Source organism: Amblyraja radiata, chromosome 2, assembly GCF_010909765.2.
Source record: "Amblyraja radiata isolate CabotCenter1 chromosome 2, sAmbRad1.1.pri, whole genome shotgun sequence".
Taxonomy (NCBI): domain Eukaryota; kingdom Metazoa; phylum Chordata; class Chondrichthyes; order Rajiformes; family Rajidae; genus Amblyraja; species Amblyraja radiata.
In genome coordinates this window covers 115,913,501-115,939,341 of record NC_045957.1, presented here as the reverse complement: position 1 = coordinate 115,939,341, position 25,841 = coordinate 115,913,501, and the positions used below count along the sequence as shown (strand labels likewise).

The window sequence follows — 25,841 nt, the reverse complement described above, 5'->3', positions numbered from 1 at the left end:
CGTGCCACCCTTTTATGCCAATTACGATCAAATAATTCCTTATGCAATGAAAATTTGTTTTCACAAGTAATCCTGAAGTAAGCTTTCGAGTAAGCTTTTCCTTTTCTTTCTGCTTTTACTGTTTTCCTTTGCCTTTTTTTGCTCTGTAATCGTGATTTATATCTATCTTGGACTTCCTGTTTTACATTTCCTAGTTTGGACTGGGTAAGGAGTTGTGGAGCTGATTGGTTGGAGAGTCGTTTCTGCTGGCCACCAGCAGAGGGCGTCACATTGGCTCGAGACCCAAGTCTGGAGCAAGTCCCTGCCCAAAAACTCTGCCTCCTGCTGTCCGTGGAATGAACAGCAAGTGCAGTTCCTGCTTCGAAGTTTGGACAGATATTTAGCGTCTACTTGAGATCCAAATGTTCATGTTTCACAGCTTGTGGCTTATAATAAGTCCATGCAGCTGTTTATACAGTTTATACACAAACCGTTTTAGTTTCGAGATACAGCGCGGAAACAGGCCTTTCGGCCCACCGAGTCCGCGCCGACCAGCGATCCTCGCGCATTAACACTACCCTACACACACTAGGGACAATTTTACATTTTTATATCCAGCCAATTAACCTACAAACCTGCACGTCTTTGTAGTGTGGGAAGAAACCGAAGATCTCGGAGACAACCCACGCAGGTCACGGGGAGAACGTACAAATTCTGTATGGACAGCACCTGTAGCCGGGATCGAACCGGGGTCTCTGGTGCTGTAAGGCAGCAATTCTACCGCTGCACCAACGTGCCGCTTTATAGTTTTAGTGTGAACCAAAAGTCTAACTTCTATTTAGTATGGAAACAAATGGCGATCACTTCGTCAAGACAAGTGTTTAAGAAAGAACTGCAGATGCTGGAAAAATCCAAGGTAGACAGAAAATGCTGGAGAAACTCAGCGGGTGAGGCAGCATCTATGGAGAGAAGGAATAGGTGACGTTTCGGGTCTCGTTGCCTCACCCGCTGAGTTTCTCCAGCATTTTTTGTCTACCTTCGACAAGACAAGTATTTCTTTATAGAGAGAAATTTGGCTTCCATTGAATGCATCATTTTCTCTTGTGCGGTATGTTTAATTTTAAACCGTGCAAGGTCAGACAGCATATGATTTGTTGGTTAAACTACCACTTGGCATCACAGGTAGATAGAGTGGTCAGAAGGGCTTTTGGCACATTGGCCTTCATCAGTCAAAGCATTGAGTATAGAATTTGGTTGGACACATTACTGTTGTATAGGACATTGGTAGGCAGCATTGTACAGTATTGTGTTCAGTTTTGGGCACAGTGTTATAGGAAAGATGTCAGACTGGAAAGGGTGCAGAGAAGATTTATGAGAATGTTGCCAGGACTTGAGGGCCTGAGCTATAGGAAGAGGATGAGCAGACTAGGACTTTATTCCTTGGAGCGCAGGAGGACGAGGAGTGATCTTATAGGGGTACACAAAATCATGAGAGGAATAGATCGAGGAGTAGATCGGGTGATTCTATCCGATCTATTCCTAAAATCATGAGAGGAATAGATCGGGTAGAATCAGAGTTCTCGATTCCTCTACTCTGGGCAAGAAACAGAGTTTCTTTCTCAAGAGTAGAGGAATCGAGAACCAGAGGACATAGGTTAAAATTGAAGGAGGGAAAGATTTAATAGGAATCTGATGGGGTACCTTTTTCACACAAAGGTTGGCGGGTGTATGGAATGAGCTGCCGGAAGTGGTAGTTGAGGTAGGTACATGGATTTAGATAGGTACATGGATAGGAGAGGTTTAGAGGGGTATGGGCCAAACAACAGACAGGTGGAACTAGTGTAGATAGGACATGTTGGCCAGTATGGGCAAGTTGGGTCGAAGGGCCTGTTTCCATGCTCTAAGACTCTTGCTGGCCTAACTAGGGCAACACATAAGTGCTAAGCAGGTCAGGCAGCATCTGTGGAGGGAAAAGCGTGGACGGGGCACGTAAATTCTTAAGTTCTAGGAGCAGAATTAGGCCATTAGGTCCATCATGTCCACTCCTCCATTCAATCACGGCTGATCTACCTTTCCCTCTTAACCTCATTCTCCTCCCTCTGTCTGTCTGCAGCTCCTTGAGTCCTCCCTGACTAGAAATATGAAGGGAACCTAAGTTTAAAAGTCTCATTTAACTCCTGACAACTATGCGGTCGGGTGTTTGACCGCCACATTGAGACGAGTCAGGTTGTTGGGAAGGCCATTCACGGTCACTTTCCAAAGGGCAGTCAGATACAGGCAATTAGTGGCGATACCTTTATTAACACCATCCAGCTAATGGAGAATAAACAAGATATGTAGAACAGGTTTGATCAATGATGAGGATGGAGCAGCGCCAGAGACCCGGGTTAGATCCTGACAACGGGTGCTGTCTGTGGAGTTTGTACATTCTCCCCGTGACCATGTGGGTTGCTCCGGGTGCTCCGGTTTCAATAGACAATAGACAATAGGTGCAGGAGTAGGCCATTCGGCCCTTCGAGCCAGCACCGCCATTCAATGTGATCATGGCTGATCACCCCCAATCAGTACCCTGTTCCTGCCTTCTCCCCATATCCCCTGACTCTGATATCTTTAAGAGCCCTACCTAGCTCTCTCTTGAAAGCATCCAGAGAACCGGCCTCCACCGCCCTCTGAAGCAGAGAATTCCACAGACTCACAACTCTCTGTTTCCTCCCGCACTCTGAAGACGTACAGGTTTGTAGGTTAATTGGCTTTGGTATAGCGTGTATACCCTTGCCAGTGTGTAGGATTGTGCCAGTGTACAGGGTTATCACTGGAAGGTGAGGACCTGGTGGGCCGAAGGGCCTGTTCCCGCGCTGTATCTCTAAAGTCTTAAAAAAAGTCCAGATTACAACTGAACCTTTGTTTATCTGTACCTTTCTTTTTCAGGGTCTCATAACACCTGGGATGTCCCCTGGGGCGTGTCCACTGGCCCCACCACCGCCCCCTCCTGGTCCGCCTCCGATACTGCAGTCAGAAACAGCGAAGGACGAGAGTCATTCCCAGCTCTTCGCCCAGCTGAACCAAGGGGAAGGCATTACTAGGGGTGAGCCAGTACACCAGTACAGTGCCTTTGTGGTGAACCGGGGGGAGTCTTGCCTTCCACGCCCTCACAGTCATAAGGGATAGGAGTAGAATTAGGCCATTCGGCCCATCAGGTCTACTCCGTCATGCAGTCATGGCCGACTTTCTCTCCCTCCTCACCCCATTCGCCTGTCTTCTCCCCATAATCTCTGACACCCGCATTAATCAAGAATCTATCCATCCATCTCTGCTTTAAAAATATCCACTGACTTGGCCACCACAGCCCTCTGGCAAAAAATTCCACCGACTCAGCACCCTCTGACTAAATAAATTTTTCCTCATCCCCTTCCTAAAAGAACATCCTTTAATTCTGAGGCTATGTAAATTGGCCCTGGTAAATTGACCTCTGGTTCTAGACTCTCCCACTAGTGGAAACATCCTCTCCACATCCACTCTAACCAAGCCATTCGCTATTCTGTACGTTTCCCAATGAGGTCCCCCCTCATTATTCTAAACACCAGCGAGTACAGACCCAGTTATAAAGTGATACAATGTGGAAACAGGCCATTCGGCCCAACTTGCCCACACCGGGAAACATGTCCTAGCTACACTAGTCCCACTTAGAAACATAGAAACATAGAAATTAGGTGCAGGAGTAGGCCATTCGGCCCTTCGAGCCTGCACCGCCATTCAATATGATCATGGCTGATCATCCAACTCAGTATCCCGTACCTGCCTTCTCTCCATACCCTCTGATCCCCTTAGCCACAAGGGCCACGTCTAACTCCCTCTTAAATATAGCCAATGAACTGGCCTCGACTACCCTCTGTGGCAGAGAGTTCCAGAGATTCACCACTCTCTGTGTGAAAAAAGTTATTCTCATCTCGGTTTTAAAGGATTTCCCCCTTATCCTTAAGCTGTGACCCCTTGTCCTGGACTTCCCCAACATCGGGAGCAATCTTCCTGCATCTAGCCTGTCCAACCCCTTAAGAATTTTATAAGTTTCTATAAGATCCCCTCTCAATCTCCTAAATTCTAGAGAGTATAAACCAAGTCTATCCAGTCTTTCTTCATAAGACAGTCCTGACATCCCAGGAATCAGTCTGGTGAACCTTCTCTGCACTCCCTCTATGGCAATAATGTCCTTCCTCAGATTTGGAGACCAAAACTGTACGCAATACTCCAGGTGTGGTCTCACCAAGACCCTGTACAACTGCAGTAGAACCTCCCTGCTCCTATACTCAAATCCTTTTGCTATGAAAGCTAACATACCATTTGCTTTCTTCACTGCCTGTTGCACCTGCATGCCTACTTTCAATGACTGGTGTACCATGACACCCAGGTCTCGCTGCATCTCCCCTTTTCCTAGTCGGCCACCATTTAGATAATACTTGCCTTCGCTTGGTCCATATCCCTCCAAATCTGTCCAATCCATGTACCCATCTAACTGTTTCTTAAACGATGGGATAGTTCCAGCCTCAACTACCTCCTCTGGCAGCTTGTTCCATACATCCACCACCTTTTGTGTGAAAAGGTTACCCCTCAGCTTCCTATTAAATATTTTACCCTTCACCTTGAACCTATGTCCCCTGGTCCTCGATTCCCCTACTCTGGGCAAGAGACACTGGGCGTCTACCCGATCTATTCTTCTCATGATTTTGTACCCTCTATAAGATCATCCCTCATCCTCCTGCACTCCATGGAATAGAGACCCAGCCTACTCAATCTCTCCCTATAGCTCACACCCTCTAGTCCTGGCAACATCCTCGTAAATCTTTTCTGAGTGCCGGCAAATGCTCATCATATGTTAACCTACTAATTCCTAGGATAATTCTTGGTAAACCTCCTTTGGCCCAAATCCCTCAAAACCTGCCCTATCCATGTACCTGTCCAAATATTTGTTAAACGTTGCAATTGTCCTGGCCTCAACTATCAGTTCATTCCATACACCCACCACCCTTTGTGTAAAGAAGTTACCCCTCAGATTCCTATTAAATCTACCCCCCCCCCCCTCACTTTAAACCTATCTTTGGAATGTGCGAGGCAAACGGACCTCCCGGAGAAATCCCACGCAGGTCACGGGGAGAACTCTGTGCAAACTCCACGCCGACAGCACGCGTAGTCAGGATCGAACCCGGGTCTTTGGCGCAGTGAGGCAGCAACTTAGTTTTGTTGAGAGATACAGCTCGGAAACAGGCCCTTCGGCCCACCGACCAGCAACCCCCATACACTAACACTATCCTACACACATTAGGGACGATATTTACATTTACTCCAAGCCAATTAACCTACAAATATGTACGTCGTTGGAGTGGGACGAAACCAAAGATCTGAACTGAACATTTATGGGAGGTCACGGTGGCGCAGCGGTAGAGTTGCGGCCTTACAGCGAATGCAGCTCGGGAAACCAGGTTCGATCCTGACTACGGGCGCTGTCTGTACGGAGTTTGTACGTTCTCCCCGTGACCTGCGTGGGTTTTCTCCGAGATCTTCGGTTTCCTCCCACACTCCAAAGACGTACAGGTTTGTAGGTTAATTGGCTTGGTAAATGTAAAAAATTGGCCCAAGTAGGTGTAGGATGGTGTTAGTGTGCGGGGATCGCTGGTCGGCGCGGACCCGGTGGGCCGAAGGGCCTGTTTCCGCGCTGTATCTCTAAACTAAATCTCGGAGAAAACCCACGCAGGTCACGGGGGGGGGGGGGGGGACGGGACGTACAAACTCCCTGCAAGCGGCACCCGTGGACTTTACCGCAACTTTACCGCTGCGCCATCGCGTCGCCCCCCCAAAGAGAGAGGCGCCCTCGTGAGAGCACACTGTGTTGAATGGAGCGCCAGAGACCCCGGTTCGATCCCGATTACAGGTGCTGTCTGTATGGAGTTTGTACGTTCTCCCCGTGATCTGCGTGGGTTTTCTCCGAGATCTTCGGTTTCCTCCCACACTCCAAAGACGTACAGGTTTGTAGATTAATTGGCTTGATAAAAATGTAAAAATTGTCCAGTATAAAAAAAAATTGCCCAGTGCTGAGTGATGCTCTACCCAGAGCTTTTCAGCGTACCACATCCAGATCCAGAATGCTCTTCCGTGCCGGTGAAACTGTGACCGTTCTCCCTGCAGGTCTCCGCCACGTCGCCGATGACCAGAAGACCCACAAGAACCCCAATCTCCGTTGGCAGAGCGGGCAAGTAAACTCACCATCCAAGACTTGCGCGGATAGTCCCACATCTCCCATGTCCCCTCCACAACAGCCACGGACACCTCTGCTGGAGCTGGAAGGAAAGAAATGGAGAGTGGTAAATATAACCCAATTAACAGGTCTGTCCTCCTGCGCAACGTCCGATAAAAGACTTATGGCATTGGGGTGAGGTGGGCGGTGGGGGCACGAGGGGCAGGTATATCTCCACTTTACTTTTTTCTTTTTTTTTCTTTTATCTCTATTTTCTTTTCAGCCACACTACTTTGTAGTCTAGGGGTCTTTTCTATGTGCTTTTTCGAGCTATCTTTTCACCTCTCACTTTTTCCCTCTCTTGTTCTCTCTCTCTTAGAGAGAAAATTTTCTTTCATTTTCAGGTTATAAGGTTAAAAATGAAGCTGTACAATAATTGTATAATTTTAGATGCCGAATGTGTTATCTTTGTACAATTGCTTCTAATAAAAATAATGCAAATAAAATAAAGACTTATGGCACAGGGCGGTGAATCTGTGGAACTCTTTGCCGCAGAATGTGTGTGGAGGCCAAGTCAGTGGATAAGGTAGATTCTTGATTAGTGCGGGTGTCAGGGGTTATGGGGAGAATGGGGTTGAAAGGGAAAGATAGATCAGCCATGATTGAATGGCAGAGTAGACTTGATGGGCCAAATGGCCTAATTCTGCTAGAACTCATGAACTTATGAAAACCAAGAAGTAGTTTTTGAATTGTAACAACTTTTCTAAATGTAGAAAGCACAGCGGCTCCTTTAGGACTGAGATGAGAAAAACATTTTTCACGCAGAGTGGTGAATCTCTGGAACTCTGCCACAGAAGGTAGTTGAGGCCAGTTCATTGGCTATATTTAAGAGGGAGTTAGATGTGGCCCTTGTGGCTAACGGGATCAGGGGGTATGGAGAGAAGGCAGGTACAGGATACTGAGTTGGATGATCAGACATGATCATATTGAATGACGGTGCAGGCTCGAAGGGCCGAATGGCCTACTCCTGCACCTATTTTTCTATGTTTCTAAATCGCAGTTGGATATTCACCAACTGATTCATATTTCTGTGGAATTCTCTACCTCAGAGGGCGGTGGAGGCCGGTTCTCTGGATGCTTTCAAGAGTGAGCTAGGTAGGGCTCTTAAAGATAGCGGAGTCAGGGGATAAGGGGAGAAGGCAGGAACGCGGTACTGATTGGGGATGATCAGCCTTGATCACATTGAATGGCAGTGCTGGCTTGAAGGGCTGAATGGCCTACTCCAACACCTATTGTCTATTGTTTATATTTGGCAATGTTACTTGAGGAGTGAAGATTACAAAATAACACTCTTGAAGAGCTTGGATCTTTTACATGCACTGGGGAAGTCTCTGTATGGCATCTCATTCTTTAACCATACCTCCTTCACTAAAAGTTATGTTGATTAGTCATAGGAGCAGAATAAGGCCATTCGGCCCATCAATAAACAATAGACAATAAGTGCAGGAGTAGGCCATTCGGCCCTTCGAGCCAGCACCGCCATTCAATGTGATCATAGCTGAGAATTCCACAGACTCGCCACTCTCTGTGAGGAAAAAGTGTTTCCTCGTCTCCGTTCTAAATGGCTTACTCCTTATTCTTAAACTGTGGCCCCTGGTTCTGGACTTCCCCAACATCGGGAACAGGTTTCCTGCCTCTAGCGTGTCCAAGCCCTTAACAATCTTACATGTTTCAATGAGATCCGCTCTCATCCTTCCAAACTCCAGAGTGTACAAGCCCAGCTGCTCCATTCTCTCAGCATATGACAGTCCCACCATCCCGGGAATTAACCTTGTAAACCTACGCTGCACTCCCTCAATAGCAAGAATGTCCTTCCTCAAATTTCCGCACTTCAATTTTAACCTATGTCCTCTGGTTCTTGATTCCTCTACTCTGGGCAAGAGACTCTGTGCATCTACCCAATCTATTTCTCTCATGATTTTGTGCACACCTATAAGATCACTCCTCGTCCTCCTGCGCTCCAAGGAATGAAGTCCTAGTCTGCTCATCCTCGTCCTATAGCTCAGGCCCTCAAGTCCTGGCAACATTCTCGTAGATCTTCTCTGCACCCTTTCCAGCTTTCCAGACCAAAACTGAACACAATCTAGTTCTCGATTCCCCTACTCTGAGCAAGAAACTGTGCATTACCCGATTACCCGATTTATTCCTTTTACGATTTTGTCCACATGTAAGATCACCCCTTATCCTCCTGCGCTCCAGGGAATATAATTCTAGCCTACTCGACCACCTCCCTATAGCTCATGCCCTTGTCCTGAAAATATTCTTGTCAAGAATACTCTCTTGCCTTGTAACTTGGCTAACATAGAAGCATAGAAAATAGGTGCAGGAGTAGGCCATTCAGCCCTTCGAACCAATATGATCATGGCTGATCATCCAAAATCAGTACCCTGTTCCTGCTTTCTACCCATATCCCTTGATTCCGTTAGCCCTAAGGGCTATATCTAATTATTTCTTGAAAACACCCAGTGAATTGGCCTCCACTGCCTTCTGCTGCAGAGAATTCCACAGATTCACAACTCTCTGAGTGAATACGTTTTTCCTCATCTCAGTCCTAAATGGCCTACCCCTTTTTCTTAAACTGTGACCCCTGGTTCTGGACTCCCCCAACATGGCGAACATTTTTCCTGCATCTAGCCTGTCCAATCCCTTAAGAATTTTATATATTTCTATAAGATACCCTCTCATTGAGTTGTACAGGGCCTAGTGAGACCACACCTGGAGTATTGTGTGCAGTTTTGGTCTCCAAATTTGAGGAAGGACATTCTTGCTATTGAGGGAGTGCAGCATAGGTTCACGAGGTTAATTCCCGGGATGGCAGGACTGTCATATGTTGAAAGAATGGAGAGACTGGGCTTCTATACACTGGAATTTAGAAGGATGAGAGGGGACCTTATTGAAACATATAAGATCATTAAGAGGCAGGAAACACGTTCCCGATGTTGTGGGAGTCCAGAACCAGGGGCCACAGTTTAAGAATAAGGGATTTAGGCCATTTAGAACGGAGATGAGGAAAAACCTTTGGTCTGAAGGACCTGTTTCTGTGCTGTATCTCAAAACCAAACTAAACTAAGAGGGAGTGACCGGGGTGAGACTGGTCCTTGATTCTGCTGGTGGCCTTGCTGAGGCAGCGTGAAGTGTAGATGGAGTCAATGGAAAGGTGGTTGATTTGTGCGATGGTCTGGGCTGCCTCCGCAGCTCTCTGCTGGTCACCTGCTGTTCTGCTCGCTCTGGACCTAAATGGAGGAATCCAAGATGACATTCACTTTAGTCACCAGGTATTTAAGAGAGGTTGATGTCAGAAGTGGGGGGAGGGAGGAAGGGTGATGTTTAAACTTCCCAGTAATTGTTCTTTTTAAATTTCTTTTTAAGGAATATCAAGAGAATGAAAGAAGCCTGGTCATTTCCGAGGCAGAACTGAAACACGTTGCCTACGTCTATAAATGCAACAACTCTGTCATTAAAATTCAAGGCAAAATCAATTCCATTACCATAGGTAAGCGATTAGTAAATATTTAAAGAACTGGGAGCTTAACAAAGGAGCGGCACAGTGGCGCAGCGGTAGAGTTGCTGCCTTACGAGCGCCAGAGATCCGGGTTCGATCCCGGCTACCGGTGCTGTCTGTACGGAGTTTGTACGTTCTTCCCGTGACCTAAGTGGGTTTTCTCTGAGATATTCGGTTTCCTCCCACACCCGATATTGGGGGAGTCCAGAACCAGGGGCCACAGTTTAAGAATAAGGGGTAAGCCATTTAGAACGGAGACGAGGAAACACTCTTTCTCACAGAGAGTGGTGAGTCTGTGGAATTCCCTGCCTCAGAGGGCAGTGGAGGCCGGTTCTCTGGATGCTTTCAAGAGAGAGCTAGATAGGGCTCTTAAAAATAGCAGAGTCAGGGGATATGGGGAGAAGGCAGGAACAGGGTACTGATTGGGGATGATCAGCCATGATCATATTGAATGGCGGTGCTGGCTCGAAGGGCCGAATAGCCTACTCATGCACGTAATGTCTATTGTCTATTGTCCAAAGACCTACAGGTTTGTAGGTTAATTGGCTTGGTATTAATTTTTAAAATTGTCCTTAGTGTGTATAAGATAGTGTTAATGCGCATGGATCGCTGGTCGGTGCGGACTCGGTGGGCCGTAGGGGTGGTTTGCGCGCTATATCTCTAAAGTAAACTGACCTAAAGCCTGCACATCATTGCTGTTCTTTTGCAACACAGAAGCTGGTCCCTTAAACTAATTCTTTCCATTTCAGATTCCTGTAAAAAGCTTGGCCTTGTGTTTGAAAACGTGGTGGGAATTGTCGAAATCATCAATTCACGGAATGTGGAGGTTCAGGTAAAGAGCGATTTATCTGAACAGAAGTAAATATAAGCAAGCTCAATTGTAGAACATTTTGCAAATCTGTCTCTTGCTTTGTAAAAATTTGGTAGGTAGAAAAATGTATGATAGAAAATTCACATTAGTGGCAGTCACGGTGGCGCAGCGGTAGAGTTGTTGCCTTACGGCGCTTGAAGCGCCGGAGACCCGGGTTCGATCCCGACTACGGGTGCTGTCTGTACGGAGTTTGTACGTTCTCCCCATGACCTGCGTGGGTTTTCTCCGAGATCCTCGGTTTCCTCCCACACTCCAAAGTCGCACGGGTTAGCAGGTTAATTGGCTTGGTGTAAGGAAATTGTCCCGTGTGTGTAGGATAGTGTTGGTGTGCGGGGATCGCTGGTCGGTGCGGACTCGGTGGGCCGAAGGGCCTGTTTCCGCGCTGTATTTTTAAACTAAACTAAGATAAGGGTTAAATTAGCTCGATTGTAGAATTTTTTTGCAAATAGAAACAGAAAATAGGTGCAGGAGTAGGCCATTCGGCCCTTCGAGCCTGCACCGCCATTCAATATGATCATGGCTGATCATCCAACTCAGTATCCTGTACCTGCCTTCTCTCCATACCCCCTGATCCCTTTAGCCACAAGGGCCACATCTAACTCCCTCTTAAATATAGCCAATGAACTGGCCTCAACTACCTTCTGCGGCAGAGAATTCCAGAGATTCACCACTCTCTGTGTGAAAAAAGTTTTCCTCATCTCGGTCCTAAAAGATTTCCTCCTTATCCTTAAACTGTGACCCCTTGTTCTGGACTTCCCCAACATCGGGAACAATCTACCTGCATCTAGCCTGTCCAACCCCTTAAGAATTTTGTAAGTTTCTATAAGATCCCCCCTCAATCTTCTAAATTCTAGCGAGTACAAACCGAGTCTATCCAGTCTTTCTTCATATGAAAGTCCTGACATCCCAGGAATCAGTCTGGTGAACCTTCTCTGTATTCCCTCTATGGCAAGAATGTCTTTCCTCAGATTAGGAGACCAAAACTGTACGCAATACTCCAGGTGTGGTCTCACCAAGACCCTGTACAACTGCAGTAGAACATCCCTGCTCCTATACTCAAATCTGTCTGCTTTGTAAAAATTTGGCAGATAGAAAATGTATGATAGAAAATACACATTGATGTCGATATTATCTCAATTATAGTTTTGTATTCGCGCATTTATTAAAAAATTATTGAGTATTAAATGAACGTAATATACCCCATTTATCTGGTGAAAGGCCAAGATAGAGTGGATGTGGAGAGGATTTTTCCACTTCTGGGAGAGTCTAGAACCAGAGGTCATGGCCTTGGAATAAAAGGACGTAGCTTTAGGAAGGAGGTGAGGAGGAATTTCTTTGGTCAGAGGGTGGTGAATCTGTGGAAAACATTGCCACAGACAAGGCTGTCGAGGCCAAGTCAATGGATACTTTAACGGTGGAGGTTGGAGGTTCTTGAGTAGTAATGGTGTCAGGGGTAATGGGGAGAAGGCAGGAGAATGGGGTTGAGAGTGAAAGATAGATAGGCCATGATTCAATGGTGTGGACTTGATGGGCCGAACGGCCTAATCCTACTCGGGAGTTCCAGAGCCCCGGCCGCAGGGGTGCAGATTCGACCCGCCGATCGGCTGCGGAGGTCCTGATGAGGTCGTGATCAGCCACCTCACCCGGCCTTGGTGCCACATATTTTCAGGGAGACTTCTGGGGGGGGTGGGGGGGGGGGGGATTCAAGTGCACTCTCGTAATTGTGTCCGGATTAAAGGAGGTGCCGGAAAATCGGCATGACAATCCATGACAACTTGAAGGTACAGCAGCAGTTTCAGCAGACAGACTGGAGTCTGTTTGCTACCCAGTCCACCTTCAATTCACAAGTGGACATCAACTCATACACCTCAACAGTTATGGACTATATAAAATTCTGCACCGATAATGTCACTACACACAAAGAAATAAAGACCTTCCCTAACCAGAAGCCGTGGATGAGCAGGGAGGTCAGACTCCTACTGAAGGCTCGCGATGCCGCTTTCAGATCTGGCGACGCTGAGGGATACAGCTCATCTAGGGCCAATCTGAAAATGGGAATTAGGAATGCCAAACTCAATTACAAACGGCGGATTGAGGAGCACTTCCATAACAACTCTGACCCCAGGCGCATGTGGCAAGGAATCAAATCCCTTGCCGATTACCAGAAAGTTAACACCCCTCCCCCAGACAACGCCACCCTTCCTGACGAGCTAAACCATTTCTATGCTCGCTTTGACCGTGATAACAAAACCCCAGCCATCAAAGTTGCTCCACCCCCAAATGAACAACCCCTCAGTCTATCCACCTCTGCTGTACAAGATGCACTGAGCAAGGTGAATGAGCGCAAAGCTGCCGGCCCCGATGGCATCCCTGGCCGGGTGCTTAGGGCATGTGCTGGACAACTATCCCAAGTCTTTACCGACATTTTCAATCACTCACTGGCCCAGGGTGTTGTCCCCACTTGCCTCAAGACATCAACCATCGTGCCAGTGCCCAAACAGTCAGCCACAGGGAGCCTCAACGATTTCCGCCCAGTGGCACTCACCCCTGTCATTGCTAAGTGCTTTGAGCGGCTGATCTTGGCTCACCTCAAAGCCAGCCTCCCCCCCACACTGGACCCCCATCAGTTTGCCTACCGGGCCAACAGGTCTACAGAGGACGCCATATCGGCGGCCCTACACTCTGCCCTGACCCACCTGGACAACAACAACTCCTACATCAGGTTGCTGTTCATTGATTTCAGCTCCGCTTTCAACACTGTCATCCCCGCCAGCTTGATCACCAAACTCAGCGGGCTTGGCATCTCCACCTCCCTCTGCAACTGGACACTGGATTTCCTCACCAACAGACCACAGTCTGTTAGGGTCAACAACCTCAACTCCACCACTATAACACTGAACACCGGCGTGCCACAGGGCTGTGTGCTCAGCCCTCTCCTCTACTCCCTCTTCACCCACGACTGCATCCCTAAGTACGGATCCAACGCCATCATTAAGTTTGCTGACGACACCACGGTGGTAGGACTGATCAGTGACAACGATGAGTCAGCCTACCAAGAGGAGGTCCAGCACCTGACAACCTGGTGTGCCAATAATAACCTCGTCCTCAACTCCAAGAAGACGAAGGAACTTATTGTCGACTTCAGGAAGGTCAGAGGGGGCAGACATACCCCCATCCACATAAACGGGACTGAGGTGGAGCGCGTTTCCAGCTACAAATTCCTCGGGGTACACATCTCGGAGGATTTGTCCTGGTCCCTCAACACCTCCAAGCTGATCAAAAAGGCACAGCAGCGCCTTTACTTCCTGAGGAGGCTCAAGAAAGCCCACCTGCCCCCCAGATCCTGACCAACTTCTACAGGTGTACCATCGAGAGCATCCTGACCGCCTGCTTCACGGTATGGTACAGCAGCTGCACTGTTGCGGACAGGAAGGCACTACAACGGGTGGTGAAAACCGCGCAGCACATCATTGGCGCCCCGCTCCCTGCCATGGATGCCCTCCACCGAAAACGGTGTCTGAAACGAGCTGGGAAGATCATTAAAGACCCCTCCCACCCCAATCATGGACTGTTTGCCCTCCTCCCATCAGGGAGGCGGTACAGGAGCCTCAGGTCTCGTACCAGTAGGATGAGGAACAGCTTCTACAATCATACCGTCGCATTGCTGAACTCGGAGTCCCGCCGATAGATTCCTCCGGTCCCTCCGTCCCCATTGTTTAATTATTCTGCATTTTCTATTGTTCTGTATCCTCTTTTTTATTTTTTTATTTCTATATTGCACTACTACGGACTGACGCAAAACTGCATTTCGTTGTACCGATACTCAGTATTTGTGCAATGACATTAAAGTTGAATTGAATTGAATAAACCTGGAATTATCACTATTTACCAGTCCCAGTGGTACTATATATCAAGGGAGAGTCAAGAGAGTTTTATATGGAAAGACATTCTTGCCATAGAGGGAGTACAGAGAAGGTTCACCAGACTGATTCCTGGGATGTCAGGACTTTCATATGAAGAAAGACTGGATAGACTCGGCTTGTACTCGCTAGAATTTAGAAGATTTAGGGGGGATCTTATAGAAACTTACAAAATTCTTAAGGGGTTGGACAGGCTAGATGCAGGAAGATTATTCCCGATGTTGGGGAAGTCCAGAACAAGGGGGTCACAGTTTAAGGATAATGGGGAAATCCTTTAGGACCGAGATGAGAAAAAAGAATTTCACACAGTGGTGAATCTCTGGAATTCTCTGCCACAGAAGGTAGTTGAGGCCAGTCCATTGGCTATATTTAAGAGGGTGTTAGATGTGGCCCTTGTGGCTAAAGGGATCAGGGGGTATGGAGAGTAGGCAGGTACAGGATACTGAGTTGGATGATCAGCCATGATCATATTGAATGGCGGTGCAGGCTTGAAGGGCCGAATGGCCTACTCCAGCACCTATTTTCTATGTTTCTATTGTCATGTGTCCCAGATAGAACAATGAAATTCTGACTTGCTGCAGCACAACAGGATATGTAATCAATATAATAAAGGAGAGAGAAAACAAAAATATTTACAGTGTTAACATGAGCGAGTCTTGGTCAGCATGCATGAGTTCAGTTCAGTTTAGTTTATTGTCACGTGTACCGAGGAACAGTGAAAAGCTTTTGTTGCATGCTAACCAGTCAGCGGAAAGACAATACATGATTACAATCGAGCCATTTACAATGTATAGATACATGATAAGGGAATAACGTTTAATGCAAGGTAAAGCCAGCAAAGTCCGATCAAGGATAGTCCGAGGGTCACCAAAGAGGTAGATAGTAGTTCAGCACTGCTCTCTGGTTGTGGTAGGATGTGGTAGTTGGGCCGAATGTCCTGGTTCCGTGCTGTATGATTCTATAAAAGGTTCGATTCAGCATACACTTTAATCAAATTTATTACAGTAACGGGCAGCACTGCAGCAGTAGAGTTGCTGCCTTACAGCGCCAATGACCCAGTTTCGATTCCGACTAAGGGTGCTGTCTGTACGGAGCTTGTACGTTCTCCCCGTGGGTTTTCTCCTGAATCTCTGGTTTCCTCCCACACTCCAAAGACGTGCAGGTTTGTAGGTTAATTGGCTTCGGTAAAATTGTAAATTGTCCCTAGTGTGTAGGATAGTGTAGGTGTATGGGGATCGCTGGTCGGCACGGACTCGGTGGGTTGAAGGGTCTGATTCCGCAGTGTATATCTAAACTAAGCTAAACTAATCAATGTATTACAGTAATCAAAAAGCATAATACTGTAGATGCAGAAATCTGAAATGAATAAAATAGAACAGTACAGCAGTGGAACAGGCCCTTCCTTCAGCCTAAACTGTCCTCGCTAAAAATGATGCCAAGTTAAACTAATCTCCTCTGCCCGCACATGATCCATATGCCTCCATTAAAAGCGAAAAATGCTGGAAATATGCAACAGGTCTGGATGCATCTTTAGTTTAATTTAGTTTAGAGAGGAAACAGGCCCTTCGGCCCACCAAGCCCGCACCGACCAGCAATTCTCGCACACTAACACTATCCTACACACACTAGGGACAATTTATAATTTTACTGAAGTCAATTAACCTGCAAGCCTGTACTTCCTTGCAGTGTGGGAGGAAACCCACGCTCCCGGGGAAACCCACGCAGATCACGGGGAGAACGTACAAACTCCGTACAGACAGCACCCGGAGTCAGGATCGAACCTGGATCTCTGGCACTTCTTCTTCTTCTTTTGTGTGGCGTGCGCAGCCTAACGTTGTTGGACAACTTGTTCTATTTGATCATCCTTTTGTGCACGTCGAGTTGATTGCATTAGTCGAAACAGGGCGGACCACGTGAAGGTTGCAATCTTCCACCCCGATGTCTGGCACTGTAAGGCAGCAACTCTACCACTGCGCCACCGGAGAAATACATTTGATTAAAGTGTACGCTGAAGCAAATCTATGCAAACAGAAACAGTTAATATCTCAGGTCAATGTCTATTCATCGAGTTCTGCTGAATTGAAACATTAACTTTGTTTCTCTCTCCCTCCACAGCTGATGTCTGACCCGCTCAGCATTTAAGGCATTTTCTGTTTTTGTTTATTAATGCGAAACAGTGCTAATGATGGATTAAAAACTGGCTGATAACTTTGTAAATTACAGGAGCTCTGGCCTTGTTTTCAGCAGGCAGTTCATTAGCACTGAACAGACTCTGAAGGGATAATATCATGAGTTTGTATTCCCGCAGGTGAATCTGAATTCCTCACAAGCCTGAGAATATTCAGCGACATCCCAATCGCCATCTGGATTGTTCACTTATTGGGAAAAGACAAGATGATTCAGGCTGCTAACAGGCAGATTACAGACAGGCACCTATCCATGTTCTCCAGAAGGGCAGCACAGTGGCGCAGCGGTAGAGTTGCTGCCTTACAGCGCCAGAGACCCAGGTTCGATCCTGACTACTGGTGCATGTCTGTAAGGAGTTTGTACGTTCTCCAGAATCTCTGGTTTTCTCCCACACTCTAAAGACGTACAGGTTTGTAGGTTAATTCGCTTGGTGTAATTGTACATTGGCCCTAGTGTTGTAGGATAGCGGCCCATCAGCCCACTGAGTCCGCGCCGACCTGCAATCATCCTGTAACACTATCTTACACACGAGGGACAGTATTACCAAAGCCAATAAACTACACATTTATGAGTTTGGAGTGTGGGAGGAAGCTGGAGCACCTGGAGAAAACCCCCGTGGTCACAAGGAGAACGTACAATCTCCATACAGACAAGCACCTGTAGTCAGGATGGAACCCGGGTCTCTGGCGCTGTAAGGCAGCAACTCTACCGCTGCGTCACCGTGCCACCCGCTAACAGTGAGTAAAGAAAGTCTCATATGGGGAAACTGTCCGTCTGCAGCAAGGATTGTTCAGTAGGGACGTTTCTAAACCCCACATGCAATTGCTTACTTTATAATTTTGAAATCCGTCCTCATCTAACATATCTTGTTGTGATCTCTCCATTGTCGATAGTTTGCTCTGTTTGGAAGTCAGATTCAACTTCCTGGCATCCGTCTTCAACAGGTACATCTTCAAGATGCCATTTAGCTGGATTACCAATAAAATTGTGCCTTGACTTCACAGGTGCTGTGCAAAGTGCCGACTATATCCATCAATAAAACGGAGGGCTGCCACATATACCTCAGTGAAGAGTCTTTAGGATGCGAGATAATCAGTGCCAAGTCTTCTGAAATGAACATCCTAATTCCTCGAGGGGAAGACTATGTAAGTTTTACCTACACACGAACCCTAACTTGACGTTTCAGGCTATTATTGTGATTATGAATTGGACAATAGGCAAATAATTGTTTTTTTGTTCTCTCTCTTATTTGTGTAGTGTTTTGTTAGAACCATGTGGAGGCTACATGTGTGAAAGGGCTGGATAGAGTGGATTTGGAGAGGATGGTTCCACTAGTGGGAGAGGCTGGTCGGTACTCCCTCAGCATAAAAGGACATACCTTTAGGAAGGAGATGAGAAGGAATTTCTTTAGTCAGAGGGTGGTGAATCTATGGAATGGATTTTTTTTAAAGTGGGGATTGACAGTGTAATGTTCTCTGTGTGGCCCTGTTGTGACTAGCACAATGATTACATGACCGCCGTCTTGTAAAATAAGTTTAATCTGCAATGACTGAAACTTCCAGAAGGTCACTTGACCTCAGTCACGAGGCACAGGTACATTTGCCAGCTTCTGCTTTTGGCCTCAAGGACACTGGCATTTACATTACATATTATATTACATATACATCACAAATTCCATTCTAATACATTCAATGATAGTACATTACAAATACATCACAGACAGATTCTTATTTAGTGTCGGGGTTATGGGGAGAAGGCAGGAGAAGGTGGTTGAGAGAGAGAGAGAGATAGATCAGCCATGATTGAATGGCGGAGTAGACGTGATAGGCCGAATGGCCTAATTCTGCCCCTACAACTTATGAACTTTGGAGTAACAGAAATCCACCCTTACAGAATTCACAAATCACTACTGTGCAATAACATTGCCGTTTGCAGAATTTATGTGAAAAAAAGTAAAGAAATAAGCACACTCTCTTTACTCATTCGGTGAGGCGTGTACAAGGGACATGGATTTGCGTTATATCAGGATATGGACCATTTTCTAGGAATGCAAACCTTCCATAATGCGGCCCTCTGGCCCTATATGCCCACGCCGACCAACATGCCCCGTCTACACTGGTCCCACTTGCCTGCGTTTGGCCCATATCTCTCTAAACCTATCCTTTGGGATATGGGAGGAAACCAGAGCATCGCGAGGAAACCCACGCGGCCACAGGGCGAATGTGCAAACTCCACACAGACAGCACCCGAGGGCAGGATCACTCCCGGGTCTCTGGTAAGCCGTAAGAAGAATTTTGTCCTAAGGGAATGGAAGTTCACAAGTTATAGGAGTAGAATTGGGCCATTTGGTCCATCGCGTTTACTCCACCATTCAATCATGACTGATCACTGCCTCCTAATCCCATTATCCTACCTTGTCCCCATAACCCTTGACACCCGTTCTAAACAAGAATTTGTCTATCTCTGCATTAAAAATATCCACTGACTTGGCCTCCACAGCCCTCTGTGGCAATGAGTTCCACAGATTAACTCCCTTCTGACTAAAGAAGTTCCTCCTCACCTCCTTTCTAAAAGAGCGCCCTTTAATCCTGAGGCTATGATCTGGTCCTAGACTCTCCCACCGGTGGAAACATCCTTTCCACATCCACTCTATCTATGCCTTTCATTATTCTGTATGTTTCAATGAGGCCTCCCCTCAACCTTCTAAACTCCAGCGAGTAAAGGCCCAGTGCTGTCAAATGCTCATCATATGCTAGCCCACTCATTCCTGAGATCATTCTTGTAAACCTGAAGTATGAATGGAAGGAAGCCCTCAGCTGGATAGACTCGTGGTCAGAGTCTTCTGGGCGTGTGCCTCATAAAACTGCGATAGCCTCCAGAATTCACTTGAAGGGTGGCAGGACCTAGACGATTATGGACAACTTGCTTCATTTTCTCTTGGACATAGGAAGTTAAGATACAGTCTAACAGTGGCCTTGAATGTTGATTCAGCCCAAGATACTTACTGCTGCTCGAGAATAAATGGATTAAATATCTACACAGACCCTCAAATGAAACAAAAGATAGACACAAAGTGCTGGATCACAGATTGGGACCTAAAAGATGGGTGACATTTTGGGCTGGGACGCTTGTCCCGACCCGAAAATGTCACCCATCCGTTTTCTCCACAGATGCTACCTGACCTGCTGAGTTAATCCAGTACTTGACGTCTAACTTTGGTATAAATCAGCATCTGCAGTTCTTTGTTTCTCTCTCAAATGCAACCACTGATGTACAATCTCATTCTTAGAATAAAGGGGAGGCCATTTAAGACTGAGGCGAGAAAAAACATTTTCACCCAGAGAGTTGTGAATTTGTAGAATTCCCTGCCACAGACGGCAGTGGAGGCCAAATCACTGGATGGATTTAAGAGAGAGTTAGATAGAGCTCTTGGGGCTAGTGGAATCTAGGGATATGGGGAGAAGGCTGGCACGGGTTATTGATTGGGGACGATCAGCCATGATCGCAATGAATGGCGGTGCTGGCTCGAAGGGCCGAATGGCCCCCTCCTGCACCTATTTTCTATGTTTCTAAAGCATAACGTGCTGCCCAAATTGATAAAAGTTACCCCTACAACTTTAAAGGCCAACTACATTTTATACTTTGTGTCAAAATGGCATTAAACCATTCAGCATTATGTAGCCTAATATTCACCACCAACGTTTAGCCAGATCTCAAGGTTGAAGGCTTTGCTAATTTGCCAATATTATTCCTAAAATAATAAACATGAAGTTTGTTAGTGTTTTTCCTTTTTGTTTGAATTTAATTACTTGGGATGGAAATGAAAGCAGCTTTAGAATTTATTTTCAATGAAAGCCTTTGATTTTAACAGATTTGCTCTGCAATTCAGTTGTCAATGTTCTGCAGTAACTCTGGAGTAATTCACTTCAAAGCTAAAGTAAGAAGGGTCAGGAGTTCAGTCGGTTAAACCTACCGAACATAACAAAGTGTGCTTCCAATACTGGGACATGGAGTTTACTTTACTCTTTCAACTGAGATAATAAGGATTTACTACTGAGCATTTATCTGTTCAGGTCCTTGTATCTTTCCATCATTTTATTTGGTTTAGTTTAGTCTTGTTAAAGGGCCTGTCCCATTTTCACGACCTAATTCACGACCTCTGCCGAGTTTGCCCTTGACTCATACTCGCAGCATGGTCGTCACGAGGTTGCAGGAGGTCGTAGGTAGGTCGTGATGCTAGTCTTAGGTACTCGTGGCATCATGTAGGTCGGGGCGTTTTTCTAGCATGATGAAAAATGTCCACGAGTGAAAAAGGTCGTGAATTAGCTCGTGAAAGTGGGACTGGCCCTTTAGAGATACATCGTGGAAACCGGCCCCTCGGCTCACCGTGTCCGCACCAACCAGCGATCCCCACACACTAACACTATCCTAGGGACAATGTACACTTACATTTTTTTTTAAATATAAACCAAGCCAACTAACCTACATCTTTGGAGTGTGGGAGGAAACCGAAGATCTTGGAGAAAATCCATGCAGGTCATGGGGAGAACGTACAAAATCCACACAGACCGCACCCATAGCCAAGATCGAACCCGGGTCTCTGGCGCTGTAAGGCATTAGTGCTTTCGCCACACCACCAAACTGCCCTTCAGTAACTAATTTTACTGAAACTCTCTATCACAGACAACATTCTGCACCCTCACCAGTCCATTCACATCCTTCCAAAGGTGTGGCAAACCAGTTATGGCTTATCCCATAGTTTATGGGTTCCGATCCATAACGTTACATATCCATGATCCCCATGGATGTTGCCACTGAGTTACTCCAGCACTTTGTGTCTCAGTTGATAAATGTGTACCAAATTGTCCCACCTTTTACATTGTGCCTGGTTCATGAAGGCAGGTGTCGCGTATACCTTCTCAGTGACCTTATCTTCCTTCAAGGCTTCTTGGGCTTGTACACTAAGATCCCTCAGTTCTTCAATAGTCTACAGGGCCTTCCCCTTCACTGTTTCTGTCTAAGCTTTATTAATCCTTTAATAAAGCATCTCAGCATATTTCTTTCACATTGAATTCCATCTGTCCTTTCCCCCACCCATCTTACTATCTCATCCATATTCTCCTGTGGTCAAAATCCCATCTCATTATTAGTTTAGTTTAGAAACATAGAAAATAAGTGCAGGAGGAGGCCATTTGGTCCTACAAGCCAGCACCGCCATTCATTGTGATCATGGCTGATCGTCCCCTATCTATAACCCGTGCCTGCCAAGTCTTATTGTCACTTATTGACAAGTGTACCTAGGTACGCTGAAATCTTCGCTTTAAAGCAGCATCGGCAGTTCTTTCCTACACAATTCAGGTGCAAGATCAGTTTAGTTTATTGTCACATGTACCGAGGTACAGTGAAAAGCTTTTGTTGCGTGCTAACCAGTCAGCAGAAAGACAATACATGATTGCAATCAAGCCATTTACAGTGTATAGATACATGATAAGGGAATAACGTTTAGTGCAAGGTAAAGTCAGCAAAGTCCGATCAAGGATAGTCCGGGGGTCACCAATGAGGTAGATAGTAGTTCAGGACTGCTCTCTGGTTGTGGTAGGATGATTCAGTTGCCTGAAAGCAGCTGGGAAGAAACTGCCTCTGACTGGAGGTGTGCATTTTCACACTTCTATAGTTTTGCCTGAAGGGAGAGGAGAGAAGAGGGAGTGGCCAGGTTGTGGCCTGTAACTCAGGATAACTCAGTGGGTCAGGCAGCATATCTGCAACTAGTAGTAGTAGACCCCTCTCGGTCATGACTGACCATGGGTGATGCATCCTAGTTTGCAGGTGATGTGTGGTCAGATGCAAGCCTGGGCAATATATGGAGGACAGGCTGTTGCCCATGCAGCACGTCCCCCCTCTCCACGTCGCTGATCGATCCAAAGGAACAGCAGGGCCGTTACAGGTTGGCACCAGCGCCGTCGCAGGAGCTGCCAGAGTGAGGTTGTAGACAACAACGAACTGCCTTAGGGGCTCCGACTACGGATTTTCTTGAGGTTTACTCCTGGAGCCTTTTCCATGACTGGATATGGCCACAAGGCATTGGAGGTTTTAAATCAGAGTTTTCCCTCTCCTAGATGGACTGCCTTCCCAGGCTGATGAGCCCCATCTGCCCGAGACTCGTGGGGGCGGGAGCGTCTACCTTCCCGTGCAGGTCTATAGCACCTGCCCACTGCCCACCTGCAACTAATCACCAATATAATAAACGAGAAAAAAACAATATAATAAAAACGAGAAAAAAAGTTCAGTGTGTGTATATACACATGTACTCACACACACGTATATACGCACACATACGTACAATTAAAAAACAAATAACAATAATAGTGCAATAATAGTCTCTGTAGTCCAGAGCTAATGGAGGTTGTAGTGTTTAATGTAATGTCAGGTAGCATCTTTGGAGTAAAAAGGATGGGCAGCATTGCGGGTCGGGAAGAAGGGTCCCTACCCGAAACGTCGCCCATCCTTTTTCTCCACATATGCTGCCTGACCGGCTGAGTTATTCCAGCACTTTGTGTCTAATGTCTATAATTTTGAAAGTGAGTTTTCTGTTCCGGGCATGAAATCCTATCCACTCACACGAGTTTTGTTTCCTTTCTAGAAAGAGTATCCAGTTCCTGAACAGTTCAAGACCACATGGGATGGGACAAAGCTCTGCACCGAAGCGGCAGAAAACGTTGGCTAACTGCTCACTTGAGGAGCTGCTCCACCATTGACGCGTGGGGTTCTAGAGATACCAATTCACCATAATGCAATTGAACACTCTTTGCAACCACAGCATACCACACTACAGTAGTCAGATACCTTGCAGTTACTGCTTCACAAGTAGGGGTGCAACGATCAGCAGTCTTTCTGGCTCTGTACGTCTTTAGTCACCCAAGAGTTACAATACACGTGACAATTGCCACCTTTGTACCTAAATGCGCTTAGTTTGACATCATCTCACCTGAATCTTTCACAAGTTTAAACCACAGTATTTTTCAGTTCATTGGGAATTAGTTATTGGAACTCTTGATTATATAATTGTGCATCTCAATTGCCATTGTTCTTTGTAAACGGGGGGGGGGGGGGGGGAAGAAAGTCAGACTTGTCCGATTTTTAAAAGAAAATGTCTCAAGTTTATTCCAAAATCAGCAAAAACTTTATAGAGTGATTGCAGTGCAATAGTTTCAATTAAACTTCCATATATCTTCCTTTATATCCCAGTGCCAATACTGTGGAACATTTTGCCTTACTTTCTTCGTCAGGCTATATGTTGTCCTTTTTAGGAAAGTAATTGGACATCAAGTTGTTTTTAAACCAATCACCATTATATTTTGAAAATACATTTGGTTTTATCAGTTATGCTTCATCTATATTAACCGTAGATTTTTTGACCAATGCTATCAAACTAGTTTTTTGACCAACTCAAATCAAACCTCAATTTGTATCAGGGAGGAGGACTCTACATTTACGTAACTTGATAACATTTCTTGATTAGTGCGGGTGTCAAAGGTTATGGGGAGAAGGCAAGAGAATGGGGTGAGGAGAGATAGATCAGCCATGATTGAATGGCGGAGTAGACTTGATGGGCCGAATGGCCTAATTCTACTCCTATTCCTTGTGACATAACGAACTAACATAGGTTTTAGGAGTAGAATTAGGCCATTTGGCCCGTCAATTCTACTCCGCCATTCAATCATGGCTGATCTATCTTTCCCACTCAAACCCATTCTCCTGCCTTCTCCCCATAACCCCCAACTCCCTTTTCTGCCTTTACTTAAGGTGTCCGCATGATGTGATGTAGGCAGAAGCAGAACCCGTAAAAGTAACTGTGAAGTCTTTTCCTTCCTACGCTCCAAGCTTTACTTTGATATAGCCGAACCACTTTAAGAAAGCTAGAGCATGGATCAGAGGTTCACATCTGTAGATCTGTATTAGACACAAAATGCTGGAGTAACTCAGCGGAACAGGCCGCATCTCTGGATAGAAGGAATGGGTGACGTTTCGGGTTGAGACCTTTCTGAAATGTCAACCAATCCCGGAGAGTCCCGACCCGAAACGTTACCTACTCCTTTTATCCAGAGGTGCTGTCTGTCCCGCCGAGTTACTCCAGCATTTTGTGTCTTATCTTCGGTGTAGAGCAGCATCTTTCCGACACATGTAGATCTGTTTTGTCCAGTGTTTTGTTTATGCAGTAATCGGGTCCTGGCAATTCTATTACAATGTAATGACTTGATGAAAGCTATGTCAAGCAGAGTCACACTGTGCTCGCACATCACAGCAGCAAGACTAACGTAAACTTTTACTGTTCCGAGCTCCAAAGTTTGTCCTCGGCATTATCTTAGCGTAGAAAATGGATAGTCTCCTTGCAAAGTAGTACTGCAGTTGTTCCCGTTAATCACGTTACTTGAGGGATTAGTTATTGTAATTTATAATATTGTTAGATGGTTTGTAGACTTTTGTCATGTCACACAAGGAGGATGTCCTGAAAATAAAAGCGGAAGTGTTGCAAAATATGAAATGGTCATTGTGGTGCTCTTAACGACAGATGGTTTAGATTCTATGTCATAACACTAAAATACATCTTCCACACATCATTCCACAAGCATCGAATGATTACAGTACAGATAGAGACCATTTGGTCCATCAAGTCCATACACTCAAGATAGACACAAAAAGCTGGAGTAACTCAGCAGGTTGGGCGGCAACCAGAGATGAAGGGTCTCGATCCGAAACGTCACCCATTCCTTCTCTCCAGAGATGCTGCCTGCCCCGCCGAGTTACTCCAGCATTTTACATCCGGCCCTTCGAGCTAGCACCGCCATTCAATATGATCACGGCTGATCATCTAAAATCAGTATCCCGTTCCTGCTTTTTCCTCATATCCCTTGATTCCTTTAGCCCTAAGAGCTAAATCTAACTCTCTTGAATGGGGTTAGGAGGGAGAGATAGATCAGCCATGGTTGAATGGCAGAGTAGACGATGGGCCGAATGGCCTAATTCTGCTCCTATCATTTACGATCTTATGATCTTTTTCTTTTGTCAAAATATGGCGACGTGTGCAAGAATTTTACT

At 46.1% G+C, this 25,841-nt stretch overlaps 1 protein-coding gene across 2 annotated transcripts in view; it reads left to right on the top strand.

Annotated features, from left to right (window-relative positions):
• The window catches only part of cap2 (cyclase associated actin cytoskeleton regulatory protein 2), a 145,147-nt gene extending 119,865 nt beyond the window's left edge, over positions 1–25,282 (top strand). For both annotated transcript variants that reach the window (XM_033013917.1, XM_033013924.1), the window contains exons 8-13: positions 2,908–3,064; positions 6,157–6,332; positions 9,635–9,758; positions 10,517–10,599; positions 17,750–17,890; positions 23,386–25,282. In XM_033013917.1, coding sequence (XP_032869808.1) covers positions 2,908–3,064; positions 6,157–6,332; positions 9,635–9,758; positions 10,517–10,599; positions 17,750–17,890; positions 23,386–23,469 — 765 coding nt within the window. In that variant the 3' untranslated portion in view covers positions 23,470–25,282. The remainder of the gene's footprint in view (positions 1–2,907; positions 3,065–6,156; positions 6,333–9,634; positions 9,759–10,516; positions 10,600–17,749; positions 17,891–23,385) is intronic.
• The last annotated feature ends 559 nt before the right edge of the window (positions 25,283–25,841 follow it).